The sequence below is a fragment of the Thrips palmi genome, unplaced genomic scaffold (genome assembly GCF_012932325.1).
Source record: "Thrips palmi isolate BJ-2018 unplaced genomic scaffold, TpBJ-2018v1 HiC_scaffold_4, whole genome shotgun sequence".
Taxonomy (NCBI): Eukaryota; Metazoa; Arthropoda; class Insecta; order Thysanoptera; family Thripidae; genus Thrips; species Thrips palmi.
This window is the reverse complement of record NW_023144631.1, coordinates 12045759-12063984: the sequence shown is the minus strand read 5'-3', so window position 1 is coordinate 12063984 and position 18226 is coordinate 12045759. Positions and strand designations below refer to the sequence as shown.

The window sequence follows — 18226 nt, the reverse complement described above, 5'->3', positions numbered from 1 at the left end:
AGAAACGCCTACCACTTCTTAGCCTTGTAGGTCCGCCTCGGCTGAATTTTTTCATGCATTTGATGCGAGCGGAGCGCGATCTTGCTGAACGGTACCGCTTCCTTTTGGGAAACCATGCCGATAATCTTCTGAATGAGCATGCACTGGGGGAAGCACATTGGCTTCGTGAACGGAACGCGGGGCGCGACCCACCGGTGACCGCCACACTGTGGCGAGAAGACAAACGGATGAGAGGGTACTCAACAAATCGTAAAGCATACATTGTATGCTCTACCTGGGGCATGCCTGCAAGCATGCATTTACTAGTGCAATAATAAACGTGCCATGTACATGCTTCCTGATGCAGCCAACTTCCTATCCCTTATGCACTACATGTATGCTTCAGTGCATCTTAATTTAAAGAAACTTTTTTATGAAGCAGTTTACAAAGACTTTTTGGTAGTAAAAGTAATAAACTTTGAAAGAGAGACCGCTCAAATAAACCGTCATGCATAGGGCTACAATCTGCATTAGTCGGATTTTGATTCATATCAGTGCACACTGGTAACCTTTTAAGCCTCAGTGGAATTCCTGATTTTTCTGGAAAGTCATGTCCATCTTTGAGTCCACTTTCCTCTTTTCTTGCCAAGATATCGGTAAAAAGTGGCCTTTTTGTTCCGAACAGATTGGTATCTGATTGATTGCTGAGCCCTTAATCTCTACCCCTATCTCTAACTCAAACTTTAGTTGGCGAAGCAATCCAATCGAGTTCCAGCCGTCCCAGCCCCGAATCTTGAGATGAGGGGTCCGCTCATGGGGATCCAACATAACAGTGCAAAGGCAGAGAAGTCTAACACTAAGTTTGTCTTACGAGAGAAACTAACTATTTCGTTTTTAAGTGACTTCCTCAGCAAAGCAGACTTCGTCATAGCGAGACCTGGTTTTTATTGAGGAAATAGTTTGGTGATAAATGTACCAGTAAATCATGGTTGTGTTGGTATCATGACTTTGGCATTTTGTTTCTGCTAGGCAACACGCCACAAAACGTTTAACCCGATTAGAAATACCAATTGGGAAATCGCATTCAACACAATAACGCAATAAGTTTCCAAGCGGAAAACTGACTTTAAGTTTCCAAATCATAAAATTCACTCCTATTTGAAATGAGCAATAGTTGGTTATGTATTTGTTTACAATTTTGCTTGTGAGGCATAGTAGTATTTCATCCGTAAAATTACGTTTATTGCACATTTTCACTTTCTGAGAGGTTAGATAAGAGTTTATTGGCTGAGCGATAGCGAAGCCTGTTACTCGGGTGGGTTTGGAAAGTTTTGTCTGTCTGTCTGTCCGTGTGTCCGCACTACTCCTCCTGAACGGCTCGGCCGATCTCGGTGAGATTTTGCACACTTTTTGGGTATGTCCTTGCCTCGCCACACGCGCAATTACACTATCCTAGCTCAACTGGTTTAGTTTTTACAGCCGAAAAACGCTCAAAATACGGCGAAAAATCGAGTTTTCTGCAGGCAGATCACTTCTGCCTTGAAGAAAGGGGGGTCTGGGGGGCGGAGCCCCCCAGCACGCATCAAGTTAGAAAAATCGACGATGGACAAGCTATTGCCTGCCGAAGGCAGGCTAGCGCCGCAGGCCAAGGTAGGTACGCCAGGCGCGGATTGGAGAAACAGGCAGCGAGACATCGCGAAGCCTGTTACGACAAGACGCAGTCTGGCGTAAACCTACCTTGTAGTAGTATTTCATCTGTAAAATTACGTTTATTGCACAATTTCAATTTCTGAGAGGTTCGATAAGACAAGACTCAAACTTCGAGACCTGTATCAAGTTCTATTCTCTGGCAGCATCAAAGATCTTCTTAATAGTTGGGCAGCACCAAAGATTTTTTTACTAACTGAACAAGGTAGGTTTACGCCAGACCGCGTCTTGTCGTAACAGGCTTCGCGATGTCTCGCTGCCTTCCTCCAATCCACGCCTGGCGTACCTACCTTGGCCTGCGGCGCTAGCCTGCCTGCGGCAGGCAATGGTTGTCCGTTGTGGGTTTTTTTTTAAACTTGTTGAATGCTGGGGGGCTCCGCCCCCTACATTCTAAATGGGGTTTGTTTTATCTACAAATAACACGATCTTGACCCTTGTCACTTTTCAACTTGTCGTAGCTGGGGGGCTCCCCCCCCCGACCCCCCTTTCTCCAAGACAGAAGTGGTCTATCTGCAGAAATCTCTATTTTTCGCCGTTTTTTAGGTTTTTTTTCCCCTTTATAAAAACTGAACCATTGAGCTAGGAGGGGTGAAATTTCGCGTGTGCCGAGCCAAGGACATACCCAAAGTGTGCAAAATCTCACCGAGATCGGCCGAGCCGTTCAGGAGGAGTAGTGCGGACACACAGACACACAGACAGACAAAACTTTTCAACCCCACTGGAGTAACAGGCTTCGCTATCGCTCAGCCAATAAGCCATTTTTTTCTCCTCTTGATTGCCACTCTGGCATTGATTTTAAGTAATCTCTTGAACGGGAAGGGCTCCAAAAGAGTGCCAGCAAGAGATTTTGCTCTGGTAAGTGCAACATAGGTTGTTCTAGTGGACATTTCCTTTGATCCCAAATTGACAACGACCTAAAACAAAAAATGAAAACAAAAAATGTTCGTCAAGAAAATAAAGTACACTAGCATAATGTCAACTTAATTGTTCAAGACAGATACTGACCATATCAAGACTCAAGCTTTGAGAACTATGTATAGAGCACGCATAACACAACACTAAGGGAAACTGAACTCTTGAACAAGACTGCCCAGCTTTATCAGTCCAAGATTTTAAAATAGGGACAATAGGTACTGTTCGTTCATTATTGTTCAGAAATGGACCATCATAATTATCAAATTTACAAACAATGACTGAAGGAGGGTCATTTGGTGGAGAACTGGCTTCATCATACAAAATATCAATTATAGTACCCATCGCACCATTAACAAGTCCTTGTTCTGTCCACAAATTACTTTTTAACATGATCCTACATCTTACTGAAAAATACAAAACTGAGTGGAGCCCTTCAGCATCATCAACTGTTCCTTTCTTTGCACCTTCACAGTTATGTTTAGCTGGAACTCTTGCGATTGGACACCGCTGGTTTTTGTCATCTCTTCTGCTAACCAGCTTTTCCTTGTTGTAATTAAGTACTTCCAGGCGAGTACCAAACAACCGGACAGCATTCTTAAATTTATCTCTCTCTTCCTTAGATACTGATGTTGTAAACCTTTGTTTGAGATATTTACAAGGTAGGTGTACGCCAGACTGTGTCTTGTCGTAACAGGCTTCGCGATGCTGCGCCAGTTACGACAATCCACGCCTGGCGTATACACCTACCTTCGCCTGCGGCGCTAACCTGCCTTCGGCAGGCTGCCTTCCTTGGCAGACCGTGGAAATGGGCGTGATCCCCTCAAAAAATGCATTTGGTCACCTAAATCTACACTAATGGGGCTAAACTTTCGGTCGGAGGTCTGAATGGGTTCTATTTTCGTCACCAGCAGCCTCAAAAACATTGAAAACGACATTGAACTTGACAAAAAGTTGAAAGTACCAAAAAAGTTGTCTTTTTCCTGCCGTTTTTAGAGTGTTTTTTGGCTAATATGACCGAATGGATTGAGATAGAAAGCTGAATTTTGGTGTGTGGCGAGCCAAGGATATGCCTAATGACCCTGCAAAATCTCAGCAGAATCGGCCGAGCCGTTTAGGAGGAGTAGTGCGGACACAGACACACACACAGACAGACATGAAGAACTTTTTAACCCCACTGGAGTAACAGGCTTCGCTATCGCTCAGCCAATAATCTTCAACTGTGACACAACCATCGGCAATGTGGTTTAAAACAGATTGTAACTTTGTATCTTTCTGTCGTTGGATTTGAGACAAAATCTCAGCTCCATCAAAATTCTCAAACAACATTTGCCCGCGTAATCTTTCAGCTGATGTTATATTGTCAGAATATACTGAAGAGCCACCAATTGGAGGGAGTTGTTTAATCTCCGAACAGGTACACATATGCTGAGCTAAAGTCTTCTCCAGTATCACATTTAGCTTATTGAATTCTTTGCTCAATCATATTCATAGCACCAACACCCACCATACTATATTCATCAATCAGAAAAAAAAACAGAACCTTTCCGATCTCATTCTGTAATTTACGAGCAGCCTGACCTTTCAGAGGGACATGTTCATTGCCTTAACTGTTAATATGCAGTTTTGACTGATGTGTTACCATTCACATTTTTGGCACTTACTCCTGTTGGTGTAACAACGACATAAGCCTCACGACCAAATGCTTTATGAATTTTGTGTTTCATAGCTTGGATGACACAGCTCTTTCCTGTTCCTGTACACAGAAATTTAAAAAACAGGAAAAATTAAAATTACAAGACTTACTTACATCAATAATATCTATTCGGAAACTCTTGTCGAGCATCCTTTCGCGGTATACTAAAAATGGAAAGCGCTGTGCAGCACTGTCATCTTTGAAGCCTTGGATCATAGGGCCGCTGTTTTTATCTCTCAAATATTTTCCTGGCAACTGCACTCTCCAGCGGCGTCCCGAGGTTTCTTCAATAGTGGCTTGCTCCCCAGGTCCATATTCCTTGTGATATGTCGGGTTAATTGCCAAGATTTTGTAACCCTTGTTTGGGGTCAATTTGCCCATTTGGACATATCTCGCCCATTGAGCATTAGCATACGTTGAATTTCTTGTAAGGGCTAGCCTGAAAGCAAAATAAAAAAAAAAAACGATTTCAAGAAATCCTAGGAGTCACGAAGTCAATATGGTTATTGTGTAGGAGTATTCACAAATTCAGTAATACATTTGGACCATTGATTAGACAAGCGATATACAGGTTATAAAAGTTCAACAGACATAATAAAATTTAAGAACTGACCATTTACTTATTCATCTTCAACGTCAATGAGTGTGGGTGGATCCAAATAAATGGGGAGAAGGTTCAATTCAGTACGGAGAAAGGAAAAAAGTTGTGTAAAAGGGATAAGGGGTGGTTTGGGTACGAATGGCAGCGGTACCAATGTGGTCAATGTGTGTCGATGTGCCACCCGTCAAAATTTAAACTTGGCAACAAAAAGAAATCAAAATGCCGTAAAATTCGAAAAATTCCAATGCCAATCAATGTATTCCACAGTGGAACATCTTTGAAGTCAATCATTATTAAAATGTTCGTGGGGGAAAGGAGGCAGTAAACCGGGTTGGCAACAATCTTCTCGGCGCCTGCGCCCTTGCGAAAATAGCGAAGCCGAAAACACGAGTAGTCGCGCATTAAAACTGCCCCTCCATTGTTGCTGACGTTGAATTGTTTGGCTTGTTTCAAAAGGCTACGGTTCTCTAGTCATGTTTTCTTCAATTCTGTGTAATACACTCACTCACAACGTAACAACACCACGACGGTTGGTTTGACAAACTTTATAAACTCAGGAGGGATGGTTTCGAATCGCAGGTGAGTCTGTTCGAGGAACATGAGCACTGAAAGTCGCGAGGTGGAGCGATGTGGTCATCGTGCTATCTGAATGAGAAGTCCCATCAAACAAAAACTAGAGCTTCCCAATAAGACAAATGTAAGAAATATAGTTTTGTTTTGTTGATTCAGTAAAAAGTTGATAAATGAAAAAATTGTTTTATTTTTTCAATATTTTTAAATCTTTTCTTCAACATGTGTCCTCAAAATATATTCAGATGTAATGTCATAATTTATACAGATTAATTTTGTGGTAGAAAATACACATTGAAAATGAAACAAACACAAGACTCACTATGAGTGTAGGTTTCCATATTGGTAAGTCTGTGTAATGTTCCGCGCATGAGCAAAGACATTCCCATCAAAAATTTTCATCAGGCAGTGCAAATGAAAAGACTGCGTCCAAAAAACCCTCTTGTACTATTGTTACATCCGTTCTATCACGGTCGCAGAAAGTTCTTTATTCGAACGTCCTTTTACAAAGAAGCGACTGTTTTTGGGGTAACCTGTACACAAGCGAAAAGGAGCCGTGCTGTTGGTTGGGTTTGGCTCGGCTCCCCCCTCTCTCTTCCCTTTTCCTTGACGAGACGAGCTTTGCTATGGAAACAGTGATTTTGACGGCAATTTTCTCAAAATTTCAACCATATTCCAGAATTGAAATCACGTCTCAGAATTCTACCAGTCTGCAAAATCTCATCAAAATCCTATAGAGAGGTTTCGACTTGCATAAGGGGCCACGCGATCAAATCCCAGCGAGGCTGAATCCTGGGGGATACTATAAGGCTACTTCGTGCCTAAAAACAGTTAGCAACAGAACAGACACACCAGGCAACAAAACAATGATGAGCCTACATAACCCTGCTAACGCTGTCTAGGACCACCATACGATAATAAAACATTACCGCACATACTCTGCAAACTGAAGTGTGTACATAGTACACTCTTATTAGAGCATACTTCCAAGTACACTCTTATTTACAGCATACTTGCTAGGCACACGCTAAAAAAGAGTGTGCCTGGCAAGTACACGCCAAATAAGTGTGTACCTTCCATGTACACGCTAAAATACACTCGATAAGTCCTATCTAAAAGCATGAGCCAGTTTAAGTGTACTTGCCAGGTACACTCTTATTTAGCGTGTACATGCAATATACACTCTTATTTAGCGTGTACATGCAATGTACACTCTATTTTAGTGTGTACCTAGCAGGTATGCTGTAAATAAGTGTGTACTTGGAAGTATGCTCTAATAAGAGTGTACTATGTACACACTTCAGTTTGCAGAGTAACTGAATTTACAATCAAAACTATACAGAGAATCTAAAGACGACATCATATTGACAGAGAATTGAGGAAAAATGAGCGGATTAAGATTCACACGTGTTAGGCAAGAACCGGCACGTCTGGAGCGACACTCACACAAAACCACAATCAACTTGAAAATTTCTACTGACAAACGAAATTTGAAACAAAGTGTTAATTAAAATAACTTATTAAACAGGAGAAAGAATCTGATGGCGTGTCGCTACACCCGCACGTAGTTTTCAACGACTTTGCCTTATCAAAAATTAATGGAACTCGACGACAAAAAATTACGCAGCTGCGACCCAGCAACTTTCAACCTTTCTACAAATCACACAATCACCAAATAAGTGCAACTTACCATTTCAAAACTGAGACAAAACAATAAAACTGGACGGAGCAGCAGGGGCAACCAAACGAGTCGACAGCCTGAGACCAAATGATGAAAAAGCTGACAAACGGAACGGAAACAGGAAGCAGTGCGAACTAACTACAAAGCACAACAAGAAGGCCGTGACTCGATTCCCAAATCGATTACTTACCGACAAAGTTTAGAAAACAAATTAGTACGACAGAAAATCGTCTAAACCCTTGATTTTTAAAGCTCTTTAAACTTTGGCTCAGCCTTGAGTGTGGACTCTACCTAGTTGCTGTGGGACCAGAATTGGCCGAGATAGAGCGCCGAGACTTGAGCGCCCTAACCCGGCCGGCAGGAGGCATAGTTTGCACCCGGCGCCATTAATGATCGTTCAGGGTTCACTCTTAAACGAAAAGAAGCGCAAAGGTCTATCCTACAACGTGGATGTATTGCATTTGTACTCGTTTGAACTTTTTTCCAGAAACTATTCTGAGAAGGTCCGTAAACTGAGTTAAACAAGAATGGTCGTCGTGGTCCAGATTCCAGTTTCCGAAACTTCGGAGAACTTCCTGCTTTTATAGTTTGCTTTCAGAGGGAGCTCCGTACACATGTTTCGGTAAGGCACCATAATTTTTCCATAATTTATTTATCGGAGAGTTTGTGGAGGAACGGGAGACTCAACTCAGTGCCACGTCTGGGCGTAACACATATGAAAAAATTCAATGGCGACACAACTAGCATTAAGAGAAGACTAACGGATGAGAGGGTACTCGACAAATCGTAAAGCATACATTGTATGCTCTACCTGGAGCATGCCTGCAAGCATGCATTCACTAGTGCAAACATGCCATGTACATGCTTCCTGATGCAGCCAACTTCGTATCCCTTATGCACTACATGCATGCTTTAGTGCATGCTTGGCAGGCATGCGCTAGCTAGAGCGTGCTTGCAGGCATGCTCCACTTAGAGCATACAATGTACGCTCTTCGATTTGTTGAGTACTATCGCGGAAAACCAGTTCCTAACCTAACCTTCTTTCATGTCTAGATAGGTTTCCGGCCAAGGCGGCGTCATTGGACTTTCGCTCTCCGATCCACGGAAGTAACTCACCTTCGCTGGTATACCCTTTGCTGTTTCCTGTTAGCTTCCCCACACTCTCAGCACGTTACTGACTTTTCCTCATTCATTACGTGTTCGTACAAACAACAATATTTCTTAGTATTTTCCAGGTATATACGACAAATTTCCCATGTACAAATCCAAATTGTCAGTGCGTAACTTAACATTTCCTAAGTAGTTCTTTGCAAAAGTAAACAACGTGGCAGTCCCACTTACGTTAGCACTGTCAGAATGATTACAGTAACGTACTGAGAGTGAAGTGCTACGCCAAGACGTGGTTGGGAACCTGCCTTTAGGGTTTCTAAACAGTTCGGTTGACCGCAACCACCGGACTTCCGGTCTCTGCTTCCTTCTCAGTACTTCATCCCTTTCAGTTCTGGCCGAGTGAAGATCACAAGTAAAGCAAAAGAGTCAGGAACCAGTAGGTACGTCCCCAGTGGTTCCTGCCTTCATCACTTTTATTCTTCACTCGGCGCGAGGATAGGGTACTTTCGTAGAATCCTGAACCGGAAGCAAGCAGACCAGCAGACGCCAAATTGGCCGGAAACTAACCTCTCTTCGGATCCAAAACTATAGCCGAGCTGTACATATATTGCTCGCGAAACACATATGCACTGCAAACAAGTATCAAACGACTGTTTATGTTTATGTGGCCGATACCTTTGACGAACGTCTCTTTCCCATGTCAAGTTTGGATCTACTTCCGCCAACATGGCGTCTGTGTGCTTCCGGTTCAGGGATCTACAAAAGTACCCTATTGAAAGGATCTATCAGAGAACATTATTGCATGGCAATAGGGTACTCTAAGGGAGATCCAGGCCGGAAGTTAGCGGGAGAAACAAAAGAGCGTCGCGCGGCCGAACCGGGTGGAGCTGGGGAGCGAAGCAGGCACAGAGGGGGTTAGGTGGCGCGCGCATGTAACCCCCACTCCGCGCATTTCGGCCCCCACCATCGTTCAGCAGGACCGCGCGACGCTCTTTTTTTTTCCATTCAGCCGCTGACTTCCGGTCTGGGTCTCCTCCAAAAGCACCGTTCTATAAATTTTCAAATATCGTTGTGTCAAATCCTGACCGTTTTCGTTGCTTTGGTCTTGTTCACCTGCGTGTCACTTTATGTTCCACTTCCGGCGACCGTTGACAGTTTAAAATTCTTTTCGGCAGAAGGAATAAATATCCCTGTCAACATCTCTCTTCGTAAATAGGGTACTTCGGAGAATTCCTAGACCGGAAGTCAGCGACAGAACGGGAGAATCCAAAGAGCGTCGCGCGGCTGTGCTGAGCGGTGGTGGGGGTCCAAATCAGCGGAGTGGTGGTGAAGTCGGCGCGCCCATGCTGCCCCCACTCTGTCCATCCACGCCCCCACCCCCGCTCAGGACGGCCTCGCGACGCTCTTTTGTTTCTCCCGTTCTGTCGCTGACTTCCGGTCTAGGTTTCCTCTGAAGTACCATATTGACTTCTATACCTTCTCGTCTTTCTCCCAGCTTCCGATTTTCAGCTTCTGTATAAATTTGTGCATATGCCTATAGAAATAGTTTGTAAATTTCAGTATGTTCACGGTGTAAACGGAACCTGGTTTTTCCAGGAAGCCAATGGTGAGGGTACGGGCGATTTCCAGGGAGTTCCTGGGAAAACGAGGAACCGTTTTTACCGTGTTTTCTTTGTGAGCTTGCGTATGCTCGAAATGTTGTGTTAAAACAAGCTACTTTCGTTAGTGAAGCTTCCAACAACGTGCAAGTTTTCGAGAGTGCATCCGATGAGGACTCCTGTTGTAAATGTGCCACGTTAATGCCTTGTTTCAGGTGCAGTTATCATCATGGAAAACCTGCCCACGGAGGTTCTGCTCAACATATTCGGCCGTTTGAAGGACGCCACGACACTGTTGGACTGCGTGAGTCTGGTCTGCTGGAGGTGGAATGCCTTGGCCAAGGACCCGCGCGCTTGGGCGAGTGTCAGCTGCACGGTGCGTTAATCTGCGTAGCTTGCCTTCTCTCAGAGCCATACTGATAGTTTTGTCAGCACTTCTTAAAAATTATTTCTATGTTTTCTATGAACAAGTTTTTAGGTATCTTACCCACAATAATCTGTTCATAACATGTTGACATTTTGTATGTTAGCCTTTCTAACAAATCTGCCACTACTTATTCATACGTATAGAGCACGGAGGCCCCCTATTGACTTTATGTGGGAACTTCTGCGGCTAATTTGTTAGTACCTTCATAACACAGATATTTCGTCAGTAATAAGAAAGAAACGGAGTCAGTAGTAAAACAATTTAGTCATTTTTACATCCTTCATGCACATGATCAATATTGCCGCAGGATGGAATATTGGGTACAGGGAATACAGGACACCCTATTTTACTTAAAATACCGTAGTTACGGAATAACACTATCAAAAGTTCCGTATAGCGGTTCTTACAAAAGTTGTTTGCCGTCATTACTGATTTGAAGTAAATTGGACGCCTTTTAATCACTGTCCTATGTCCGCCCTGACCCTAATCAAAGGAAACGGGTCGTAGTGACTATAATTTAGTCAGTACCTAATTTAAATTCTACTTCACTTCAATATTTGCCGCAGCCATTACTCAAATTTTAGGGACGTTACAGTACTTGTCGCTGACTTGTCATTAATATGCTACTTACGAAATAGCCCCTTTATGAAGTAATGTCAATATGGCCTTGAGAGTGTAATGCTTAGTCTTTTATGTTTTAAACTTAAAGCTCAAATGGACGCCTTTTAACTGGAGATGTACTGCAAGCAGTTTCAAGACATTCCAGAGCATGCAGTTTTAAACTTTTGTTACTGCAAATGTACACGAACTGTTCATAACACTTACTGCAAATAGGGATTTCCTTTCTCTGAATTAAGACGCCCATTATGAAGTTATTAAAAATGCCTTGAGGCTAGTAGTTGAGCGTGCTTGCAGGCCTTGGATTTTGAGTAAAACGTTACTCTTGTTGTGACATTCTTTCTTCGCATTGCAAAGAAATTGCTCGTAAGTTACGAAGCAAAGAGTTTGCAACGTTGCGAAGCATTTTTGTTCAACATTGCAAAGCATTTTCTTCGCAAGTTGCAAAGTGATACTTCGCTATACAAAGGAAATAGTTTGTAAGAGTTTGCAATACAATGCCAAAAAATACCTCTGCTTGTTTTGCGATCTTCCTATGTTGCATTAGCCGGTTTTTTTGTTCTTGTTTTTTTTTTGCAGTGCTACGTGATGCAGAAAACCTCCACGATCTTCAAGTCGACCGCTCGGATCTTGAAACACGCTCCTGCTCTGTCGAAGCTGACGTTCCGGACGCGCGAGTTAGTGAGCGCTGAGGAGGCTGCCGACCTAATCGCAGACGGGCTGACCTTGGGGGAAGTCCTGAACCTCTGCCGCTGCTCTATCAGCACCGTGGATGTCTGCTGCACCTTGACAATGGCTGCTACTCAGGTGAGTACAATGCATTGTGGAGTCCACACTTCAGAAGTCTTTTAGTGAAGGTTCTCTTTAAAGGCCCTCTTATGGTGAAAATTCTTGTGAATCTTTCTTGGAGTTATGATATTATGTTCGTACAGCTGACTTGGTATCTTACCTTCGAAAAATTCACCGGAGGTTTAAGTGCCATGCTTAAATTAGGCCGGCAATCTCCGGTCATTTCTGTAAGGTAAACCGCACCCGTAAACCAATAGACCAATTTACCTAAGCTTTTCTTTTCATTCAAGTTTTTCACGAGCTGAATGATTTCACCGTACCCCTTGCAAATGAAGAAGTGTCTCTCAAGCGCAGTGCGAAAACTGCCTCGTTCCAGGTTAGGTTCGGAGTCAAATTTCATTTATCAGAAATGTCTTTATAAAGACTCGTTCAAAATTTCGGCGACCGGAAGTTATTTGGAGGTCCCTGTCACAACGCGAGCGGGGCCGTTGCTTGTCTGGGTCGGTTAGACCCCAACAGACCGGACCATTGAATTCATTGAGATTCCAAAGCTCTGGAAATTTCGAAGTATTCGTTTTCGAGAGTTCTTGAGAGGAAAGAGGAAGAGGAAAGTTGATCCATGTTTGGGAACCTTTCCCGAAAACTCATAGACAGTTTGTCGAATAGGGTATTCCGATGGAACTGAACCGGAACCCCGAGCAGCAGAAATATCTGGATCCGGTATGAGAAATCAGGTGTGCGGAGGTCATCCGATTTTGCATAGTCCTCCGCACACCTGATTTCTCATACCGGATCCAGATATTTCTACTGCTCGGGGTTCCGGTTCAGTTCCATCGGAATACCCTTTTTTCTGTTGTTCCATGTATTACGTGGCGTTGTAGGTTGGTGAAACCTGCCCCGGCCCCGTTAGTCTCGGAGGTACCCAACAAACGCTCTAAAAAAAAAATCAGTACAGAATTTTGTAACATGGTTACGCAGCTTTTTCAATGTTACAGAAATTTGTATCACGATGGATACAGTTTTATTCTTTGTAACTTATTTACAAAATTTCGTAACGGTTACAAAATTTGTAAACAGTGATATTCTTCCAAATCAAGCTTCGAAATGAGAATTTCGCTCAAACTAGGTGCTCTCAAGCTTGACCCCAGTTCACTGAACGAAATAAATTTAGAATGTCGAAAGTTAGAAAAGGTGTTACCGAAAGTTCCCCCTTTAGTTTCGGACGATTCTCCGTTAATTTCCGGAGAATTATGATGATTTTTCTAAGGATCTTTTTCAGTATTCACGGAATCCTCTCGGAAATTACTAAATGATCGAAGGTCCCTGCTGCAAAGTTTTTTTTCCAGAGGCATCCTGGAGATTTATTTTGACAGTGTGGCATTTGCTCTAAAATGTTCGTTGCTCGACAGGCCGTGTGTGCGTGGATGGAACGCAACAGCCACACCCTGCGTTCGCTGAGCATGTTTGTAAACGGAAAGTTAAACCAGCGCAGACGACAACTTAACTCCATTAAAAGCCTAGTTCATCTCCAAGAGTTGGTGCTGGTGGTGCGTGAGAGTCCGCGGTAAGTCTTAGGGCATGTCCGGTCAGAAACTTTCATCCCAGTCTTGCACGGAGCATGCGAACCAAATCACTGTGGCTAGAAACTGTTTTTGGATGAAATTTTCATCTTACAGTTGACCTTTGTTCATGATTGTAATTCATGCCATAGCCACTTCAACTTTCTACGTTTTGGCGCAAACGGGGATCTTTATTTTTGCAGACTGAGGACTTCTACACTGTAAAAAAATCCGTACTTTTGTACGGAAATAGTACAGTAAAATATAGTACGGAGGTACGGAGAAAAGTACGGAACGTTCCGTACTTGCTCCATATGAACCCATGTAAATGGGTACGGAAAGAAAGTACGGAACGTTCCGTAGTTGGCAAGTACGGACGGTCCAGGCAAATAATTGACCAGACATGTTCCGTACTTTTTTCTCACAGTGTACCAGTTCGATTTCTGACGAAAATATGATTGGCAGCTGCTCCGCTCCCCGACGACTGATCGACGTCATTCTGGGCGTAAAATGCTTCTTTCCTTCATGTTAACCTCTCCTGCAGGTACCAGCGGGAACTTCACGAGAGCCTGACCTCCCTTCGCGTGTTGAAGTACAGCGTGTCGACCCCTTTGAGGAAGGTGCCGGAGAACCATGTGCGGCTGCTCGCCGACCTGCTGCGGGGTGCAGCCGCCACACTGTGCCACGTCGACATCGACGTCATCCTCGGTCCCTCGGCAGTCCAAGCCCTCAAGCAGTGCACCCGCCTCACAAGGTAGCGATGCACTCTAAATGTTCTACAGTGAAGATACTCCATATTATTGTGGAAATGCTCCACACTCTGAATGTCTTACAAAGAAATTTCCCATAATACGAAGAAAATGGCGCAAGCATAATATGAAGCTGGTTTGCGCAGCTTCCGCTGTTTTTAAAATATTTCCAAGACTGAATCTACGATCTTTTTTGGCTTTCTCAAACTAGATTAGTACCGGATGCATCATTTGTAAGGGGTGATACGGAATGATTTTAGACTGTGTCTTGAAAATATTTTCTGGACAGTGGAAAATATTAAGAGTTACGTCATCACAAATTCACGACAATGTCATTACAAATTCATGACAATGTCATCTCAAAATGACGATAACGATGACTTGATGACATCCTTGTAAGGAAAACAAGCCTCAATTTGTCATCAAGTGACAACCCAAATTTTCACAGTGTGCCTCCGTTTTTTGCAGTGCCACGCTGAATATGGGTGCGGTGGGCGCCGTCCACGCGATGGCTTCGCTGCGCGAGCTGACGCTGGCCGTGCGTTCCCCGGACGACCGCTGCCCGCGCAACGCCGAGATGCCGGCCGTGGGCACACTGTGCGGGCTGCGGCTGCTGCGCCTCAACGTGGAGACCATCGTGAAGGCGGACGTGGGCTGCGGCCCCATGCTGCAGGCGCTGGGCCTCGCCGCCCCCAACGTGGCCACCCTGGTCGTCAACTACGGCCGCAGCGCCAGCGCCCTGGTGCCCGCCATGGAGAAGGACGTGTGCGAGTTCCTGGAAACGCACCCCGGTCTCACGGCCGTCACCATCTCTTCCGGTGGCGCGAGCCTCGTGCCCAGGTGGGTGTCTTGTGAAGCAAGAGCTCAGATGCACCGTGTAATGGTTTCATTCATTTTGCGATACTTTTACTACCAACTATTTAACTATTTAACATAGAAAGCGGTTATTGCAGTCAGATAAGAAGCATTTTCTCACTCTGGGCGTCTGCTTTTCAGGTTGGCGGGCCTCACCGACCTGCAGGACTTGCGCGTCGACCTGCGCATCCCTCTCAACGACTGGGGAACTAGTTGTGAAACCTTTAGGTCGATGTCCGGTCCCATCCGAGGGGTCGTCAAGCTTATTCCAGTCGAAGTGGAGCCCAAAACGTTTCGGTGGATGCAACGCTGAAGCAGCAGCAGTGTTTCCTCCCATTAGTCGCTGGTCTTGGACTTTCCTCTTATTTTATTTTATTTATTTGTCTAATTTCTGAAACTCAAAGAAGAGGTTTTAATCGACGGAGAAGATACCGTTTATTTTCCCAATTAAATCACGTTTATTTTTACCTTGTGACTTAAGTGCCGTGTTGCACACGAATTACATTTTAAACAGGAAAGCAGTGTGCGTTATTCATCGTTCGTCGAAGAATGCATTCACATGAAAACATATATTTGACTTGATTTTGAGAGAGTTTACGGGTGCATGACCAATTACACTCTCATTCCAGGAACGTGGCATCACGTCCCTAACGTCCCTAACTGCAGGGATATTTCGCTGCCCCTTTGTATAGGGACGGTCCCCATGGATAGGGACAGTCCCCTTGCCAAAGGGCCGCGCAATATCTCTTTGGTAAGGGACGTGCCGCGGAGTGTTCAAGTGTTCAAAACATCTACCTCTTGAACATCAATGTACAATCTAAGAAACGCTTACTGAGTAAACTTTTGACGCTGATAACAATGGTAGTGTCGCCGACACTATCTGAAGCCGTTTACAAGTTACCCTTAATAGGTGTACAGCGGGTTTGCCTACCTATATCACCCACATTTTGCCTAACTGGCAGGCTGATTTATAGGGCCTTGTGGTCTGGAGGGCGGATCCCCAAGTCCAAAGGGCCGACCACTAAGCTCATAGGGCCGGTTTCGGAAAGGGACCGTCCCTTTAAAATCATAGGGATTCTTTCCCTTGGGGCTTGCCCCCAACTGGCGCTAGAACGCGTCGATGCTCCGTGGGGGATCCCCTCCCTGGGCAGCCGCACGGCAAAAGTACCGCCTGGGATTCCCAGGCGCATCATAAGGAAAAGGGCCTATTTTCCAGGCACCGCCTGGGAATCCCAGGCGGTACTTTTGCCGTGCGCTGCCTTAGCGCTCTGAGCCACGAACCCCTCAAACTCGGACTGATTGCACCGGATTTCTGTTTGAGACGTGATGCAGGGTACTTTCGTTGATCCTGAACCCGAAGCAAGCAGACGCCATATTGGCCGGAAACTAACCTCTCTTCGGATCTAAAACTATAGCCGAGCTGTACAAATACTGCTCGCGAAACACACATGCACAGCAAATAAGTATCAAATGACTGTTAATGTTCAAGTGTGGCAGATACGCGTGACTATCCTACCTTTCCATGTCAAGTTTTGATCTACTTCCGCCAACGTGGCGTCTGTGTGCTTCCGGTTCAGGATCTACGAAAGTACCCTATACATGAAACATATATGGCGTCATATATTGCCATTCATTTCCCATATATTTCCAAGGGAACTGAGGAAAATTTCGTCGAACCCACTTCCCTTTTTTTTATTTCGGAAGGGCTGCTACCTTGGCGCGCGAAGTCATTATGGGCTGGCAAGCTCGCCGGGACCCAACGCCGAGGAATTATTGTCAAGCCTTACATGTCGAATGTGTTCCGTTTTTATCTTGCAGCTCTCCCCACAAAAACAGAAAAGTTTTTACTGTATCAAAAATTTATTACATAAAATAAAGTTAAAGTATATCACAAGGATCGGCGTTACTGTCTTCGTTCTTCTCCTTTGTCGATTCAGGCTCTGTCCTTGACGGTGAAAGTGAGCGGGTCAATGAAGCTGAACAAGGTGCGGAACTTTGTCTTGGGAGGAGGGCGATTCCACTCCAAGCTGAAGTTGCGGAACACCTGCAGGCAACAACAACGGACTTTGTCAGCAGTAACCCTTCACGAGTACACACTTGCAAACACTACAAACCTAACTGTCTACTTAGGACGCTTACACACTAACAAATGCATGCTTGCAAGTACACACTTACAAATGCGTGTTTGGCAAGTACACTCTTACAAACGCATGCTTGGCGCCGTATAACTCCATGCTAAGCGTAGGCTTGCAAGTGTGTACTTGCCACCATGCATTTGTAAGTGTGTACTTCGTCATGCGTTTTTAAGTGTCTGCTTTGCTTTTAAGCATGCATTTGTACGTGCGTGTCTACTAAGTAGACTGTTGGGTTTGCAGTGAATGGATGCTTGGAAGTGTGCCCGGGTGGAAAGAAGTTTAAGGGGGTAGTACAACGAATGTGACAAAATGTCACGATCCTTTGAGCATTATGTTACATTCATTTGGACGTGAGAAGTTTAAGGGGGTAGTACAACGAATGTGACAAAATGTCACGATCCTTTGAGCATTATGTTACATTCATTTGGACGTGAATCAGCCATTAACAAGCCTATTCACATTCAAATGAATGTGATACAATGCTCAAAGGGATGTGACATTTTGTCACATTCGTTTCAACGTGATGTCACGTTCCTGGAACGAGATTGTACCATTTAGACAGTTAGGTTTGTAGTGTTGCCACAACACGTATCATGAATGCCTAGATCATGAAGCGTACAATGGCAAAACAAAGGCATAAACAGTCTTTCCTGGCTTGGTTTTTCAAGGGCGTGAGTCGTTTAATGTTTAATGCCCTTGAAAAGGACGTGTGAATTGGTAAAGAACTTTCAGGCAAAATTTTAATGCCCGTCCAAAGTTATGAATCGATTCACGCTGTTCCATAGGGGCGTAAATCATTTACGCCTTTTAAGGGCATAATGTTAATGCCTTTGTTTTAATGCCTTTGTTTCAACAGTGTAGAACTATACTATGGTACAAATGATTTCTTTCAGTGTATATAAGCATCTCTACGGGCAAGATCACCCTTTTCAGGGTGTTACCTTCGCCAAGACGGTCTCGATCTCCAGGTCGGCAAACCGGCGCCCGACGCACATTCGCGGCCCGAAGCCGAACGGCAAGAAGGCGAAGGGGTGCGTGGCCTTGATGTCGTCGGCGCCGGGGAGCCACCGCTCCGGAAGGAACTCCCCGGCCCGCGGGAAGTAGGCCTCGTTGGACGCAAGTGCGAGCGTGCTCATAACCGTCATGGTCTGTGATAAACAATGAAAAAAGAAAACCCGGACGTCAGTAAGTACCCTCTCACAGTGAAGGCATAAAGGGAAAATGAACACTGAAACAAGTA

At 44.5% G+C, this 18226-nt stretch overlaps 2 protein-coding genes across 17 annotated transcripts in view; one reads left to right on the top strand and one right to left on the bottom strand.

Annotated features, from left to right (window-relative positions):
- The first annotated feature begins 5773 nt into the window (after positions 1-5773).
- On the top strand, positions 5774-15373 carry LOC117649755. Of its 16 annotated transcripts, XM_034392779.1 has the most exons (10): positions 7223-7360; positions 7634-7768; positions 8204-8270; positions 8629-8668; positions 10070-10230; positions 11479-11706; positions 13098-13252; positions 13792-14001; positions 14465-14836; positions 14993-15373. In XM_034392779.1, exons 2-10 carry the CDS (start codon positions 7761-7763, stop codon positions 15162-15164), a joined length of 1413 nt encoding a protein of 470 aa, XP_034248670.1. In that variant the 5' UTR covers positions 7223-7360; positions 7634-7760; the 3' UTR covers positions 15165-15373. The 16 variants fall into 16 exon arrangements, with proteins under 16 accessions (XP_034248674.1, XP_034248670.1, XP_034248682.1 ...); XM_034392788.1 differs by lacking the exon at positions 7223-7360 and having other exon boundaries at positions 7482-7768; positions 8200-8270; positions 8629-8696; XM_034392791.1 differs by lacking the exons at positions 7223-7360; positions 8629-8668 and having other exon boundaries at positions 7481-7768; positions 8200-8381.
- A 1319-nt stretch (positions 15374-16692) lies between these two features.
- LOC117649466 (probable cytochrome P450 12a4, mitochondrial) overlaps positions 16693-18226 on the bottom strand; it is a 31747-nt gene continuing 30213 nt past the window's right edge. Inside the window, exons 12-13 of the mRNA XM_034392306.1 lie at positions 17928-18134; positions 16693-16895 (exon numbers count right to left, since the gene is read on the bottom strand). Of these exons, the coding sequence (XP_034248197.1) occupies positions 16785-16895; positions 17928-18134 (318 nt within the window). The 3' untranslated portion in view covers positions 16693-16784. The remainder of the gene's footprint in view (positions 16896-17927; positions 18135-18226) is intronic.